This window comes from Chinchilla lanigera, unplaced genomic scaffold, assembly GCF_000276665.1.
Source record: "Chinchilla lanigera isolate Chin_1 unplaced genomic scaffold, ChiLan1.0 scaffold00023, whole genome shotgun sequence".
In the NCBI taxonomy this organism is placed as follows: domain Eukaryota; kingdom Metazoa; phylum Chordata; class Mammalia; order Rodentia; family Chinchillidae; genus Chinchilla; species Chinchilla lanigera.
Window position 1 is genome coordinate 27696979 of NW_004955424.1, and position 16262 is coordinate 27713240.

A 16262-nucleotide genomic window follows, 5' to 3' on the forward strand; every position below is an offset into this window, starting at 1 on the left:
CACACACACACACACACACACACACACACAAAGGGTTTCCAAAAATATGTGAAGAGCTATGGGCAAATATTTGTTTATATAGTGGCTTTTTATTATTAACAGAAAGTGGAGAAATAGAGATGGTGTAGGCTTACTTTGAAGAGACTGGCTCTGAAGGGGAGATTGGAAAAGAGAAGTAAAGTAGTTAAAAGAAAAAAACGATGGAAAAAACTAAGCACATTTAAAAACTGCAAGGTAGAAACCAGTAGAGAAATAAAGATTTTAGTGTCTATATGACAGGTACTAAATATACAGTTCCTTTTTTGGACCATGTAAATGGTGAAAATAGGAGCATCTCAGAACCCGATAAATACTGCATTACATAGCTGGAACAGGAAACAGAAAAGATAAAGAGTGAGAGAAAAAATACATCATAAACCATGAGGATATTAGTCATTGGGGTTAACTGTTAAGGAATAGCAACGGGAAGTGTGATGACATCTAATCGTATACTTTTCTAATCACATACACGTATACTTTTCTGGTATCTTTTTTTTTTCTCCTCTGGGTTGGGGTTATGTTCAACTGGTTATTATGGGTAATTTATTTGTATTATTGCAGATGATGATTATGGTATTTGAAAGTAGTAGGCTTATTCTTTAAAAAGTATGTTCTTTTTAAGGGAGGAAAAGACTGAACAATTACTGGACTGTAAACAAGAACTTGAGCAAATGGAAATAGAACTAAAAAGGCTGCAACAAGAGGTTTGTACTTGTAACTCTTATAATACAGGCCCACCAAATAATTGGAAATTGATTTTTTCCTTGTAATTTAAAGTACCAACCTTGATACTTTAGGTTTCAGTTACCTCAGTTATTTACATAAAGAAATTGATGACTTTTTCAGTGTTCCTGTTATCAGAAATGGCAGAGCCAAAACTAGAAATAAAGGTCCTAGAACTTTGCTTTCTACTATTCAGAATATGCTGTGATTCAAAGGAGCCTCTGGGAACTGGGGCAGTTCCAAGTCTCTTTTTTTTTGTGTGCTTGGTTTCTTTGGACTTGAAAGCTGGAGTACCTACATAGTATAAATTTTGCTGTTTCTGTGTATCTTCCTGTGTCTCTGTTCTTTGGTGTTGAGAATTAATTACATGTGATAGAATGCTTTTTAGGTTTTAGTCTTTTTCTATTTAATAAGGTCAAAACTTTCTACTTTAGAAATAATTTTTAATTTTACTTAAAGATTTTTTTCATTTTGAACTAAGATTATTTAAGAATTTGCTTCTTTTAATCACTGTTATTTTCATTTCAGGCTAGCTTATGAGCTCTTTAACCCATAGATGATAAGGATTGGAGTACATCTAGAAAATAGTTTCTTCCCTTTATTTCCTGTACGTGTGGTTTTCAAGGTGGAGAATACTTCATTTGCACCATCATAAACTGGGACCTTTGCAGAGAAATGAGGCTGGATATCATAGTTTTTATTCATAGATATGCAGCGCTATTCCACATCATTGTAGTAGGGGTTTTCTGGTGTGTTTCTGCTGTAAAGGAATGGTTCTCCAGCACAAAACAAAATTTAGAAAAAAAAATGGTACTATTAAATTTTTGGAAATCTGTTTTGCAGATGTTTAACACCTGGCATAATAAAAAACACCTAGATTTTCATATCTGTTTGTGTACTCCATTTTTAAAAGGTCGCAGCCGTGTCACCTCTGGAAAACCACAGCACCATCATGAGAGAAGAGTGAAAAAGACAAATAATGTCTTAGTGTTTATTATGAAAATAGTTCTGCTTCATGAACTCCCCCAAAAGGTTCAGGGACCCACAAAGGACCAGGATCATATTTTGCAAATTTCTGTTCTAAAGGATTATAATAAAGCTTTTAACCTTTTGAAGGTTATCTTAGTTACATTCTGGCTGCTGAGACAAAATAACGGACACCCTAAAATTAGAGGAGGAAAATCTTACTTTAGACTGTAGAGGTTTCAGTCCGTAGTTGGCTGGCTCCAAGGCAGGATGTAGGGCAGAGGGCATTGCAGAGGAGAAACATTTTGTGGCAAAGCAGGCAGGAGGCAGTGAAGAAGCAGCAACCAGCAGGAAGCCTGCCTTTTCCTTTATATTCCTTCCAAGATACAAACCTGTTGATGGTGCCACTCACATCCAGGGGTGGGGCTTCCATTATGCACACCCAGAACTATGCTAAACCCATTTAGTGATCACACACCCTTAGTCCCAGTATCACACACCCTAGATCCAGCCACGGGAGGCTTTGTGGAATATTAGGTTAAAGCCATAACAAAAGCCCAGGCTAATTTGAGAGATACAAATTCTTCTTACTAAGGAATGACACCTGACCCATGCCCTCCACAGTCTCAGATGGCACTGAAAAATGAATTCAATAAGTGATCTACTTTAGTAATGGAGCTTGCTTTTTCTATATTTTTACTATCCTCTAGTGTAATGTTATCTTCTTTTTTTTTTTTTTTTTTTTTTGGTACCAGGGATCAAACTCAGGACCTTGTGCTTGCCAGGCAGGTGCTTATGCCACTGAGCTATCTCCTTGGCTACTAATGTTATGTATTTTATCTTCAATTAGTTGCAAGTGATTGTTAAGTAGAGGTTAACTTATTTTTGAATTATCTTTAATTTTTACTTTCCTGATAGAGAACATTATATAAAAATTTGTATATAAACATAAAGCCTTTTATTTTTGGTTTAAGAATAAAGGTTTTATATATTCCTATTTTTATTTATTTTTTATTTTATGGAGAAAAGTAAACCAAAATTTCATAACAAAATAATAGAATAACAATAGTTAATACATTGTGTATTGTCATCCTTAAAGTAGTTACTCAGAATGCAAGATACCAGCATAAAAAGTCCTCCAAATGATATTAGCACAGACCTTTTTCTTCAGTGAACCAGGAGAAACTAGTAGTATAACTATTTCATATTTTTTTCCTTTTCCCTTCCTTTCCCTTTTGCCCCCTCCCTAGTTTGTCTTTCCTTTTGAACAATTTCTTCCCATTTCACAGTATCTGTTGTACATTTTGGACCTTATTTACTCTCTGAGTTTTTCATACCAGAGAAACAATAGGATGTTTATGTGTTTGAGTCTGACTTAATTCACTTATGAGTATGGTTTCAAGTTGCATCCATTTACCTATAAAAGTCTCACATTTATCTTTCTTTATGGCTGAGTAGTACTCCATTATATAAAAAACACATCTTTTTTATCCATTCCTTGGTTGATGGGCATTTGGATTGTTTCCAAGATATAACTATTACAAATTGTGCTGCTATAAACATGGGTATGCATATATCATGGTAGTATATAATGTTTTTAGTTCTTTCTGGAAGATACCCAGAAGAGCTGGATTGAACTGCACCTCTGAATTCTAGTTTTTTGAGGAATGTCTACACTGATTTCCACAGTGCACTAGTCTACACTCCCACCAACAATGGAGAAGGGTTCCTTTTTCCCCACAGCCCCTCCAGCATTTGTTACTGGTTGATTTCTTGATGAAAGCCATTCTTTCCCAGGTGGGAAGGAATCTCAGTGTTGTTTTAATTTGCATTTCTTGAATAACCAATGATGTTGAACATTTTTTCATATATTTATTTGCTATTTCTATTTCTTTATCTGAGAAGTATATATTCATTTCAGATTCCCATTTTTGGGTTGGGTCTTTAAATTTGGGGACTCTGATATTTTTTAAATTCTTTATATGTTCTAGATATAAGTCTTTTGCCTGAGGGACAACCAGTTAAAATTTTTTCCCACTCTTTAGGTTGTTTTTTCACTCTGTTGGTGATTTTTGTTGTGCAAAAGCTTTTTAATAAGGAGATCCCAGTGTCTGATTCTTTGAAGTATTTCCCCTGTGATCTGGGTTTTGTTTATGAACTCTGCCTACACCTGTATCTTTAAGATTTGTACTACTTTCTCTTGTTTAGTGTTTATGTTTTAATATTTAAGTCTTTGATCCATTTTGACTTTAGTACATGGTGTTAGACATGGGTCTAGTTTTACTGCGAGACAAATTAGACGCACTTTGGCATATGGAAAGCCAGTTTTTCCATCACCATTTATTTATCTATTATTTATTTATTTTTGAGACAGGGTCTCACACTGTAGTATAGCCCAGGCTTACTGCAATCCTCCTGCCTCAGCCTCCTGAGTGCTGGGATTACAGGTATGCACCACCACATTCAGTTTTCCATCACCATTTATGAAAGAGGGTATCTTTCTTCCAATGAACATATTTGACCCCTTTGTCAAAAATAAGATGGCTGAGTGTGTTTAGAATTGTGTCTGCATCTTCTGATCTGTTCTGCTGATCCTCAGGTCTGGTTTTTTTTTTGTTTGTTTTTTTTTTTTTTTTCCAGTACTGTGTTGATTGTATCACAGAAGCTTTGTAGTGTAATTTTAAGTCAGGGATTGCCCAGAACTGCTTTTGCTATTCTCGGTCTCTTCTAGTTCCAAATGAATTTTAGGATTGTTTTCTCTAATTCTGTGAGATATGCTGTTGGAATTTGGATTTGGATTGCATTAAATCTGTATAACAATTTTTGAAATACGGTCATTTTCACTTTGTTGGTTCTTCCTATCCATGAGTAAGAGATATCTTTACATTTATTGATATTCCCTTCAGTCTCCCTTTCAGAGTATTGTAATTTTCAATATATACTTCTTTTACTTCCTTTGTTAGGTTGATTCCTGAATCTTTCTTTCTTTTTAGGGGGGGGATGCTATTGTGAAAGGTGTGGTTTCCCTGATTTCTCTCTCACTGTGTTTGTTGTGTATGGAAATGCTATTGATTTTTGAGTGATAACTTTGTATTCAGCTACACTACTGAATTGGTTATTAAATGTACATGTCTTTAGGTGGAGTTTTGGGGGTCTTCTATGTAGAGTATGATATCATCCACAAGTAACAATAATTTAACTTCTTCCTTTCCTATCCTTATTCCTTTTATTTCTTTTTCTTATCTAATTGCTCTGGCTAATATTTCCAGAACTATATTAAATACTGGTGATAGTGGACATCCTGATTTTAGAATGAAAGCTTTCAGTTTTTATCCGTTTAGTATGATGTTAGCTATTGGTATATAGTCCTATTTTTAAAACAACTTGAGGTATAATTTATATACCATAAAATTTCCCTTTCTATGAAATTTAACTCATTTTTAAGTGAATGTATTAAGTTGTATAACCAAGAAATAAAGAATTGAAAATAATATTAAAAGCATTATTATTTATATTTAGAACATGAATTTGCTTTCGGATGCTCGTTCTGCTAGAATGTACCGAGATGAATTAGATGCACTTCGAGAGAAGGCAATCAGAGTTGATAAACTTGAAAGTGAAGTCAGCAGATATAAAGAAAGACTACATGATATTGAATTTTATAAGGCAAGAGTTGAGGTATGTTATGTAATGAACCATTGACGACATTTGTTCTTAACTGTGGTTTTCAAAATGCATTTGAAATGTACTTGTAAGAACAATTGTTACTTAGACTTTTCTAAAGGGATTTTTGAACTTTTATTAATTTTTGTTTAACTCTTTGGGGCCCTTCCTTCTTAATTTTAACTAGCATCATAGGTAGAGCAGACTTTTGAAGTCTTTTCTATAAATTCACAATAAAGTATTTGTCTCTACTAATGTCAAACTTGTTTCCAAAAGTGAAAGGAAAACATTTCTGATGGCTTTTAATTGAGATTGCTAAATCAGGATCAGCACATGCTTTGTATATGCAAATGAAGATAAAATAACTTTTTCTGCTTGATATTTGCAGTTAACAGTGCATAAAGTTCAGTTGACAAAAAGAATTTCACAATCCCTCCATCCTTTTTTCCTTACTCAGATAACTTCCTATTTTCTGTAAACAGGAGATTTTGGTCAGTTTCAGTGTGAGGATAAAAGCAGTATGCCAAATTAAAAAATGAAAACATAACAGAATAGGATATTTTAGCCTGAAAGTTATACAAATACTCACTTTCATATCATATGTAGTGTTTTCTTAAAGTATTTTTTCAATATGTTCATATAAAGTATTTATTGATGGAAGTGTTGGTTTATTTGAGTCTTAGGTTAAGTCTTGATTTTTACTGCCAAAATCTGAAACCTTTCATTTTCAAGTTATAAGTCTTAGTGTGAGAGAAATGTTTAAGTCTATTCCCATCAATACGTAAGCTCTGATTCTATGAAGATATGTCTTAAATATTTGGAAGACACCTTATGTTTGTGACTTTGTTTTGGCCCTTATGTTTGTGACCGGGGATTTAAATATATGTCATGGTTTCCTCTGAAATTATAGTAGTATTTCTCATTCTGTTGTAAGAACTGAATATTTTATTGCATAGTACCTTAAAATCTGGGGGGAAATGAAGGCCAAAAATGTACTTCTGTTACTTAATAGCTTTACTCTTACATTTATTAACTCTTACTGTTGATAAAGATGACTTAATGTTTTCGTTTACAATAATTTTTATGTTTGTATCTTTAAAAACTGAAGAAATTTTAGTACATTCGTGATAAAACTTACTCGAAATGCTTATAGGAATTAAAAGAAGACAATCAAGTTTTATTAGAAACAAAAACCATGTTGGAAGACCAACTTGAAGGAACTCGGGCTCGTTCTGATAAATTACATGAGTTAGAAAAAGAGAATTTACAGCTAAAGGCTAAACTGCATGATATGGAAATGGTAAGTTTTGTGGGGTAAGTTACATTGCCTCTCAGGAAAAACTCTTTAAGATTTGCCTGACTTCTCTGTAATGACAAGTAACTAAGGTCCTTGAAGCGTTAACAAAGAAGAGATTGCTATATGAGTTAGATGCTTGAAACCTTATATAAATACAGCTGTACTATATGAATTAGTAGAAATTTCTGCTTTTGTTATAGATAAGTACTGTCAATTTTGTTGCCTACATTTCAAACCCTCAGTAAGCTATTGTATAAGACTGTTTTTTAAAATATAGAAAACTAGTGGCTAAACTTTAAAATACAGTTAGAATTCTTTGTAGAATTCATAGTTAATATCCTGACAGTGATAAAGCATTTTCACATTGTCCCACAAGATCACTTTAAAAGGATGTCAGGCACCTGATAATGACTAGTAATAATAACTGATTCTTTCCTTCAAGCTGTGAAAATTTTAAGGAACTCAAAATTTATCCTCATTCATTTTCTAATAAATTGGAAGCAATAAAATGGTCTTGAAATTGTACCATATCTTAGTTTTCTATTCTCTCCCTTCTCCCTACAAAATAAAAAAGGAACGAGATATGGATAGAAAAAAGATTGAAGAATTAATGGAAGAAAATATGACTTTGGAAATGGCACAGAAACAAAGTATGGATGAGTCATTACATCTTGGCTGGGAACTGGAACAGATATCTAGAACAAGTGAACTTTCTGAAGGTATTCCTAACTTTGCTATATTTAAATGTGAATGAATAAATGAAGTTGCAATTACATTTGCATGTTTTGATATTATATCAGTTCTTTATTTTTCACAGCTGGAGATATCTCAGAAGGCCGGGTGTCTCCCTAAATAAGATCTTATCCAGCAGTATATTGTTTCTTCCTTTTGAGGTCTGGTCTTTAGCTTTACATGTCATATAATTCAGTTTTGTAATGCAGTAACAGATTTAATTCATTTATACACTATTTCTTGTTTGTATCACAAGTGCTGGAATACCAGTTTATTTCTTTTAAGAAACACAGCCATCTATCTGTGGCTGGGTGTAGTGGTGCATACCTGTAATCCCAGTACTCAGGAGGCTGAGGTAGGAGGATTGCTGTGAGTTTGAGGCTGGCCTAGGTTATATAGTGGGGTCAAGGCCACCCTGAAGTACATAGCAAGGTCTTATCTCACTAAAAGAAAAGGGAGGGATGGAGGGAGGGAGGAAGAAAGGGCGGGAGGGAGGGAAGAAAGAAGGAAGGAAGGAAGGAAGGAAGCAGAGAAAAGAAATACAGCCATCTAGTAAACAGAAGTCTCTTTAGTTGATCGGCCTGTTCTTTGAAATAGACAAACCAAAATAGAAAGTTAGTACACAGTGGGAAGATTCTTATACAAATAGGAAGTTAAGGATCTTAGGACTGCTTTCATAACATATATAATCACAGTTACAGGATTGTACTTTCTAATCAGTTCATACTGTAGATAATAAAACTCCATCAGATAAATTTTCAGCTCTTGACCCTTTTTTTTTCCCCTTAGGCTCCAGGTTGATTTATCCTCTTTCTTAAAACTCAGCCTGATTATATATAATAGAGTTGTTTGAGTTACTGCTTTGGATGTATGTGCTGATATACTTTTTGAATGTACTTAGGTCACATGTATTCAAAATAGACTAGTTCCATAATTGCACAGTTATCCAGTATTATTCTACCTGCATTCATTCAGTGAATATGTACTAAAAACCTACCAAGTATAAACACTATGCCAGACCCTGAGGACACAGGGCTAAAGTAGAGATAAGCTCTGAGAAGGTTCATATGTAGGGGCTTGTAGAATAATTACTTGTGTGGATAACACGTCCTGTACTTATCTGTACTCATTATCTGTTAAGTTATTCCTGATTTCACACTTGAGAACCTACTCCAAATTCTTTTAATTTTAATTTTTAATTTTAATTTTTTTTAATTTTAATTTTCCTACTCCAAATTCTGATGCCCCATTTTCTGACAACATGATACATGATGTATTCCATCAGTGAATTTTTAGAGATGTGTTATCTAAAATATTTGTGTAACTTTTCTATTCTTTGTGAATTGATTTATAAAGAAAGCAATTCAGACTTAAATGTTTTCTACTATTAAAGTAATTAAAATTATAGTTAAAAGTTTCTTCATCTAAGTGGGGACAGAATATTAAGTTGTGAGGATATTCTAGAGTTGTGAGGATTAAATTTGTTGGTATTTATGAAGCACCTGGAATAGTATCTACTAAATAGTAAGCACTCAAGTGTTAGCTGTTGTTATCATTGTATCACAGTTTTGTAATTATAGGCCAGAATGTTTGTCTTAATGTAGTATAGTTGTCTTAAATTATACAGGGGAGTTTCTTGAAATTCTGTGGAATATACAGAAACAAAAAGGAAGAAATAAAAGTCAATAATAATAATTTTTTTTAACTTTAAACAGAAAAAAGTAAAAAATAAAAATAAAACAGTTTCAAAACAGGCTAGTAGGAGAGTATAATCTCCTTATATTACTTCTACATTTCAAAAAGTTTGCTTCAGAACATTTCTACAAATGCATGGTAACAAATCTTACAAAGTTAATTTATATGTATAAAATATATAAAATTCAGGTTTCTTCACTACCAAAAATTGAAATCTCACATGTTGTTAAAAATATGCCAGAAACATCTTCGTTTAATGTTTCATAATGTAAACTGAAGTTTCACTAAAGAACAGTCGTAGTGTTGAAAGTATGTGTTGTTTATTTGAAATCATGACTGTAAGTCTTGCTTGAGAATTGATTAGACTACATCATGAAGAAACAAAAATCTAAACAGACCACTAATGATTAAAGAGACTGAATTAGTAATAAAAAGTCTCCATCAAAGAAAAGCCCAGGACCTGATAGCTTCACTGATAAAATGAACTAATACTAGTCCTTCTTAAAGTCTTCCAGCAAATTAAGGAAGAAGGAATGCTTCCAGACTCATTTTGGCCTTACCCTGATACTTTAAAGCCAGCCAAGAACACTATAGCAAAACAAAATTGCAGCTCAGTGTCCTGATAAACACATCAAAAATCCCTAACAAAATACTAGCAAGCCAAATTTAACAGCCTCTTAAAAGGATCATTCATCATGATCAGTGGCATTTAACCCTGATTTGAAGAGATGGTTCAATATACACTAGTGAGTGAATATGATGCACCACATTAACAGAATAAAGAACAAAAACTCTGTTATCATCTCAATAGGTTATAAGAGGCATTTGACAAAATTCAACCTCCTAGCTGGGCGTAGTGGTGCAAGCTTGTAATCCCAGCACTCGGGAGGCTGAGGAAGGAGGATTGTTGTGCATTCGTGACCAGTCTGGGCTACAAAGTGAGCTCAAGGCCAGTCTGAACTGCATGGAAAGACCCTGTCTCAAAAAGACCAAAAAAAAAAAAAAAAAAAAAAAAATCAACCTCCTTTCATGATAAACACTCTTAACAAAGTAGATACAGGAGCAAAGTACTTCAGCATAATAAAGGCCATAAATCATAAGTCATAGTCCCAAGTGGAAAGTTAAAAACATTAATATCAGCAGTAAGACACTTGCCCCTTCTATTCAAATAGTACAGAAGTCCTAGACAGGGTACTTAGGCAGGAGACAAATAAAAGGTATCTGGGGCTGGAGACAGAGCTTAGAATCATAAGCACCTGCCTGGCAAGTGCAGGATCCAGAGTTTGAGTCTCGGTACCAAAAGAAAAAGGTATCTATATGTGTGAGCTTTCCTATCACTGGGAACAAATATGTGAAACACCTGGTGTAAATGAGGAGTGGTTTAGTTGGCACACAGATTCAAGAGATTTAGTTCATGGTCCATGGCCAGCTGGTTTCAAGACAGAAATGGCATGGTGGGACAGCCTAGAAGAAAGCTGCACAATCCATAGCAACCAGGAAACTGAGAGAGAGAAGCAAGGAGCCAAGGATAAGAATACCCTTGCACGTTACCCCTCCAATGACCCATTTTCTCCAGCCAGCCCCCATCTCAACAATACATTCAGCTGTCACCCACCAATGGAGTAATCCACTGATGAGTAGAGTGTCCCCATGATCCAGTCACTTTCCACAGCCCTACCCCTGAACACTTGAGACTTTGGAGGAACATTTTAGACCTAAACCATAACATTCTACCCATGCCCTTCAAAGATTCCTGGCCATCTCATTATACAAAATGTATTCAGTTCATTTCTAGGAGTTGCCAGATTTTTAACAGTTTGAGCATAGCTCAAAAGAGCAAGTCCAAAGTCTCCTGTGAGAGTCAAGGCTAGCTGTAAGCCTCCAACAGGGCATATATGAAGTACTATAGTTCCATGTCCAACATCCAGGGCACGTGGTGCTGAGATACGAGTTCTAAAGGGCTTGGGTAGCCCAACCCTTACAGCTTTGCTGGTTATACCTCACAGCCTCTGTCCTGGACTGGCTATGCTCACTGCCTACAGCTTTCCTTGGCAGACATTCCATATTCCTGGCATCTACAACTTCCTGGGTTCTCCACTACACGGTCAGTTTCACACTTTGTCTCGGGCTCCTGAGAGGGACTGTGATCCTATTATACCACATTGCCTGGTCACCCAGGCGTTCCTCTGAAGTCTGGGTAGAAGCATCCTTGCCAGACTCTATAATTCTGCAGTCTGCATGCCTGATAAACTGATACCACGTGGATGACAAAAAGGTCTGTCACCAGCTCAGACAGTAAATAGGTACCTTGAACCATGGCTATCGTGGCCACCAAGTGACTGGATGGCTGAACTTGGGCATACACCTACCTAAATGGCCCTGAGTGAGGCTGGGGTTTTCAAGCCATCCTGTTTTCTTGGTACAAATTACTTGGCTCTTTTTTCTATCCCCCCCACCCATTCCTGATGGGTTAAACCTAGGCCCTTTACACCAGGCTACATATCTGACCCTGTTTTTATACTTTGTTTTTGAAACAAGGTTGTCTAAGTTGCCCTGGCGGGGACTGAACTTGGAGTACTCCTGCCTCAGCTTTCCAGAGTACTAGGATTATAAGTGTGTGCCACCAGGCCTGGCCACTTGGCTTCTTTTTAATGGTACTAATTTTTTCAGCAAACTCTTTTTGGTCCCAACTTTATAGGTAGTTTCTTCCTAGTCAAGCTACAAAAATTTCCCACCTTTTGGCTCTGCTTTTTACTCTATATTCACATTGTAAATCTATACTGTGAGCAGCCAGCAGTACCCACGCCACTGAACATTGGACTATCTTGGAATTTCTCCTACCAGATTAATTAGTACACCGCCTTTAAATTTAGCCTCCTGCAAAGTCTCAGGACACAGACAACATGTAGACAGTTTATTTGCCAGATATATCATGAATGGACACTAGTCCATTTCATAGTAGAATGAAACCATCTGAAACCTCCTGAGCCTGTCCACCTTCCTATCAGCATTCTGGTCCAACCTCTATCCAGAATTGCCCATTAAGCTCTGCTTCCAACATTCTAGGATTTCTCTGGCCTACATCTCCAAACCTTTCAACTTCTCCCAGAAATCAGTTCCAAAGGCTTCTGAACCATATTGTCAGGTACAGTCACAGTAACAGCCCCATTTCCTTGGTACCAATTTCTGTGTTCTGTCACTGGGAACAAATACCTGACACATGATTTAAATGGGAAAGAAGTTTATCTGGCTCAGTTTTACAAGGGTTTCAGTCCATAGCTCACTGGCTCCAGGGCAGAAACACCAGGAAGGGCTGGTTAAGGAAGGCTGCTCAACCATAGCAGCCAGGGAATAGAGAAGGAAAGAACCAGAGACAAGAATAGAATAATCCACTGATGAGTATAGTGCCCCTGTGACGCAGTCATCCTCCATAGCCCCACCTCTGAGACTTTTGGACATTTCAGATTAAACACAACATTCTCTCCCCTGGCCCCCAAAGGCTGATGTCTATCTCATATAACATGATTTAGGTCAGTGGTGGAACCCTCCTGCACTTTCCTGAATAGTTAAGACAGATATCACACTACCTGATTTCAAAATCTACAAAGAATACAGGAACTCAACATAATAATAAGACCAATAACAATTTAAAAATGGGCAAAGGATCTCAGTAGTTACTTCCCAAAACAACACATACAAGTGGCCAAAGATATAATTTTAAATACTCAGTGTCACTAATAACAGAAAAATGCAAATTAAAACTACAGTGAGATATCATCTCGTGGCTGTCAGAATGGCTGTTATCAAAAAGACGATATAAGAAGTGTTGGCGCCCCTGCTGATCTTCTGGAGGGGCCTTGGACGCGGTCAGCCTCAGTAAGCTGCCTGGGGTCCCAGATCCTCCAGCCCCACCCCAAGCCACCAACCTCTGGAGGGGCCTTAGACTCAGGAAGCCTAGGTGAGCTCTCTGGGGGCCCAAGTCCTCTGGCTCTGCACCACCCCCACCCCCCGCTGCCATCCAAGGAACAAACCTGAATCCCTGGAAACCTAGAGAGATTCAAAAATAACAAAAAGAAGAAGCAAAATGCAATGTCAGCCAAATACCCCACCCAGAACAAGTCCAGGAAACATCAGCATGGAAGAACATGGAAGTCACACACCTAAAATCTCTGAAATGATAGCAACTGAAGTAAAGAACCAACTTCATCAGGCTAGAGAGAAAATCAGATCAGAAATAATTACTCAGGTAAAGAAAGAAATGACAACCATAATGAAAGAATCACTTGGCATATCAAAAGAAGACATAGATAAAAAATACAGGAGCACAGAAAAATGATGGAAACCTGGAATGAACAGTATAGGAAAGAATTAGAATGCATGAAACAGATTCAAAAGGACATTCAGGAAATGAAAAATGCTATTGAAAGCTAGAAGAAGCACTTGAATGAAATGGAAGATAGACTCTGAGCCCTTGAAGACAGCAGGGCAGCTAGTGATTGTGGAAGAAAAGATCTCTTAAAAATAACAAAGGAACAGCAAATAATAATTCAACATCTGCAAGGTTAGGCAAAGAAAAACAACATAAGGCTGATAGGTGTCAACGAAAGAGCAGGAGATAATGTGAATGACATAAAAAGACTATTTGCAGCAGTAATAGCAGAAAATTTCCCAAGTACGGGACAAGAACCTTCTATACACATAAGTGAGGCATATACAATCCCAATTAGCCATAATCAAAATAAATCTACACCCAGACACATAATAATCAAGATTGCAGAAATTGAGCAAAACAACAGGATATTAAAAGCTGTTAGAGAAAAGAAGCAGATCACCTATGAAAGCCCATGAGAATCATGGCAGACTTCTCAACACAGACCATCAAGTCAAGAAGAGCTTGGAGTGAAGTATTTCAGTTCCTGAAAGAAAACAATTTCCAACCCAGATTGCTGTACCCAGCAAAGCTATCTTTTAAAATTGATGGAGGGTTAAGTTACTTCCATGACAAAGATCAACTGAAGATTCATGAGCATCAAAACAATCCTACAAACAGTACTGAAAGATATTCTACAAAGAGATAAAAAAGACTACAATCTCAAGACCAACAATAGAAAAGAACTACCAAGCAAGGTAAGCAGTTACACAGAGGGGTAAAGTACAGAACCAACAGTGGGAAAATAACATGACAAGGATACGTCAGTACATATCATTAATAACCATTAATGGACTGGGGATGTAGCTCAGCAGCACAGCACCTGCCCTGCAAGTTCCAGGTCATGAGTTCGATTCGTGGTTTTTAAAAAAAATGAAAACATTAATGTAAATGGCCTCAATTCACCAATCAAAAGAAACAGATTGGCAGAGTGGATCAAGAAACAAAATCTGAGCTGGGGATTTAGCTCAGTGGCACAGCGCCTGCCTGGCAAGTGCGAGGTCATGAGTTCGATTCCCAGTACCGGAAAAAAAAAAAAGAAAATCCAACAAGATGTTTCATGCAAGAAATGCATTGAACTCAAGGGGAAATCCATAGACTGAAAGTCAAAGGATGGAAAACAATACTCCATGTGACAAGAACCCAGAGAAAAGCAGGAGTAGCTATTCTGTAAACAGAATAGGTGAACTTCAAACCAACAATGAGCAAAGGAGATAAAAAAGGTCACTATGTTCTTGTTAAGGGAAAACTACAAGAGGAAAGAATTACAGTCATAAATATATGTGCACCAAATGTAGGAGCACCTAATTATATAAGGCAAATTTTAACAGACATGAAAAATCAGTAGCATAGCTGGATTAACAAAGTTAATACTCAAAAATCAGTAGCCTTCCTATACACAAACAACAAACACAGAGAGAAATAAGGGAAACCATACCTTTCACAATAGCATCCAAAACTGAAATACTTAGGAATCAATCTAACAAAGGATGTAAAAGATCTATACAGTGAAAACTACACTACTCCAAAAAAAAGAGATTGTAGAGGATTTTTAAAAATGGAAAGATATTTCCTTGCTCCTGGATAGGAAGAACCAACATTGTGAAAATGGCCATATTCCCAAATTGTTACACAGATTCAGTGCAATTCCAATGAAAATACCATTGGTATACCTCACAGACCTAGAGAAAACATTCCTAAAATTTATGTGGAACTAGAAGAGACCCAGAATTGCAAAAGCAATCCTGGGAAACAAAGGCAAGGTAGAAGGTATCACAATTCCTGATTTGAAACATACTACAAAGCTACTCAGCATGGTATTGGCAAAAAAACAGACCTGAGGATCAATGAAACGGACTGGAAGATGCAAACACAACCACAAAGACACTCAGCCACCTTATCTTTGACAAAGGGGCCAAACATGTTCACTGGAAGAAAGACAGCCTCTCTAATGGTGCTGGAAAAACTAAAACTAGACCCAAGCCTATCACCATGCACCAAAGTAAAGTCAAAATGGCTTAAAGGTCTAAATATTAAACAGAAACACTAGATCTCATGGAAGAGAAAGGTGGTGGAAGTCTTGAAGACATAGGGGTAGGTAGAGAGTTCATGAACAAAAACCAAACTGTACGTGAAATACTTCAAAGAATCAGCAATTGGGATCTCATCTTATTGAAAAGTTTCTGCACATCAAAAGAATTCACCAACAGGGTGCAAAGAAAACCCACAAATTGGGAAAAAATTTTAGCCAGCTGTCCTTCAGACAAAGGACTCCAGTCTAGAACATATAAAGAATTTTTAAAAATCAGGCCCCCAAAACTCAAAGACCCAATCCAAAAGTGGGCATCTGAAGTGAAACCACTTCTCACATGAAGAAATACAAATGGCAGGTAAATACAGGAAAAAATGTTCAATGTCATTAGTCATTTGAGAAATGCAAACTAAACTGAGATTCCATCTTACCCCAGAAAGAATGGCTATCATCAAGAAATCAACCCATAACACATGCTCAAGAGGGTATGGGGAAAAAGGAATCCTTCTTCATAGGAGTGTAGATTGGTGCACCCATTATGGAAATCAGTCTGGAGATTCCTCAGTAATCTAGAATTAGAGGTCCCATTCAACCCAGCTATTGCCCTCCTGGCTATTTTTCCAGAAGAACTGAAAACATCATACCACAGCAATATATGTGCACCTGTGTTTACAGCAGCACAATTT

General features: G+C 36.4%; 1 protein-coding gene across 7 annotated transcripts in view; it reads left to right on the plus strand.

Moving 5' to 3' along the window:
• Window positions 1-16262, plus strand: part of Ccdc88a (coiled-coil domain containing 88A) — a gene marked incomplete at its 5' end in the record, with an annotated part of 153553 nt that overhangs the window by 79146 nt on the left and 58145 nt on the right. For all 7 annotated transcript variants that reach the window (XR_001234162.1, XM_005385778.2, XM_013514612.1 and 4 more), the window contains 4 exon segments: window positions 662-743; window positions 5248-5406; window positions 6545-6691; window positions 7263-7407. Coding sequence is in view for 6 of the 7 variants with exons in the window: in XM_005385778.2 (XP_005385835.1) it covers window positions 662-743; window positions 5248-5406; window positions 6545-6691; window positions 7263-7407 (533 nt within the window).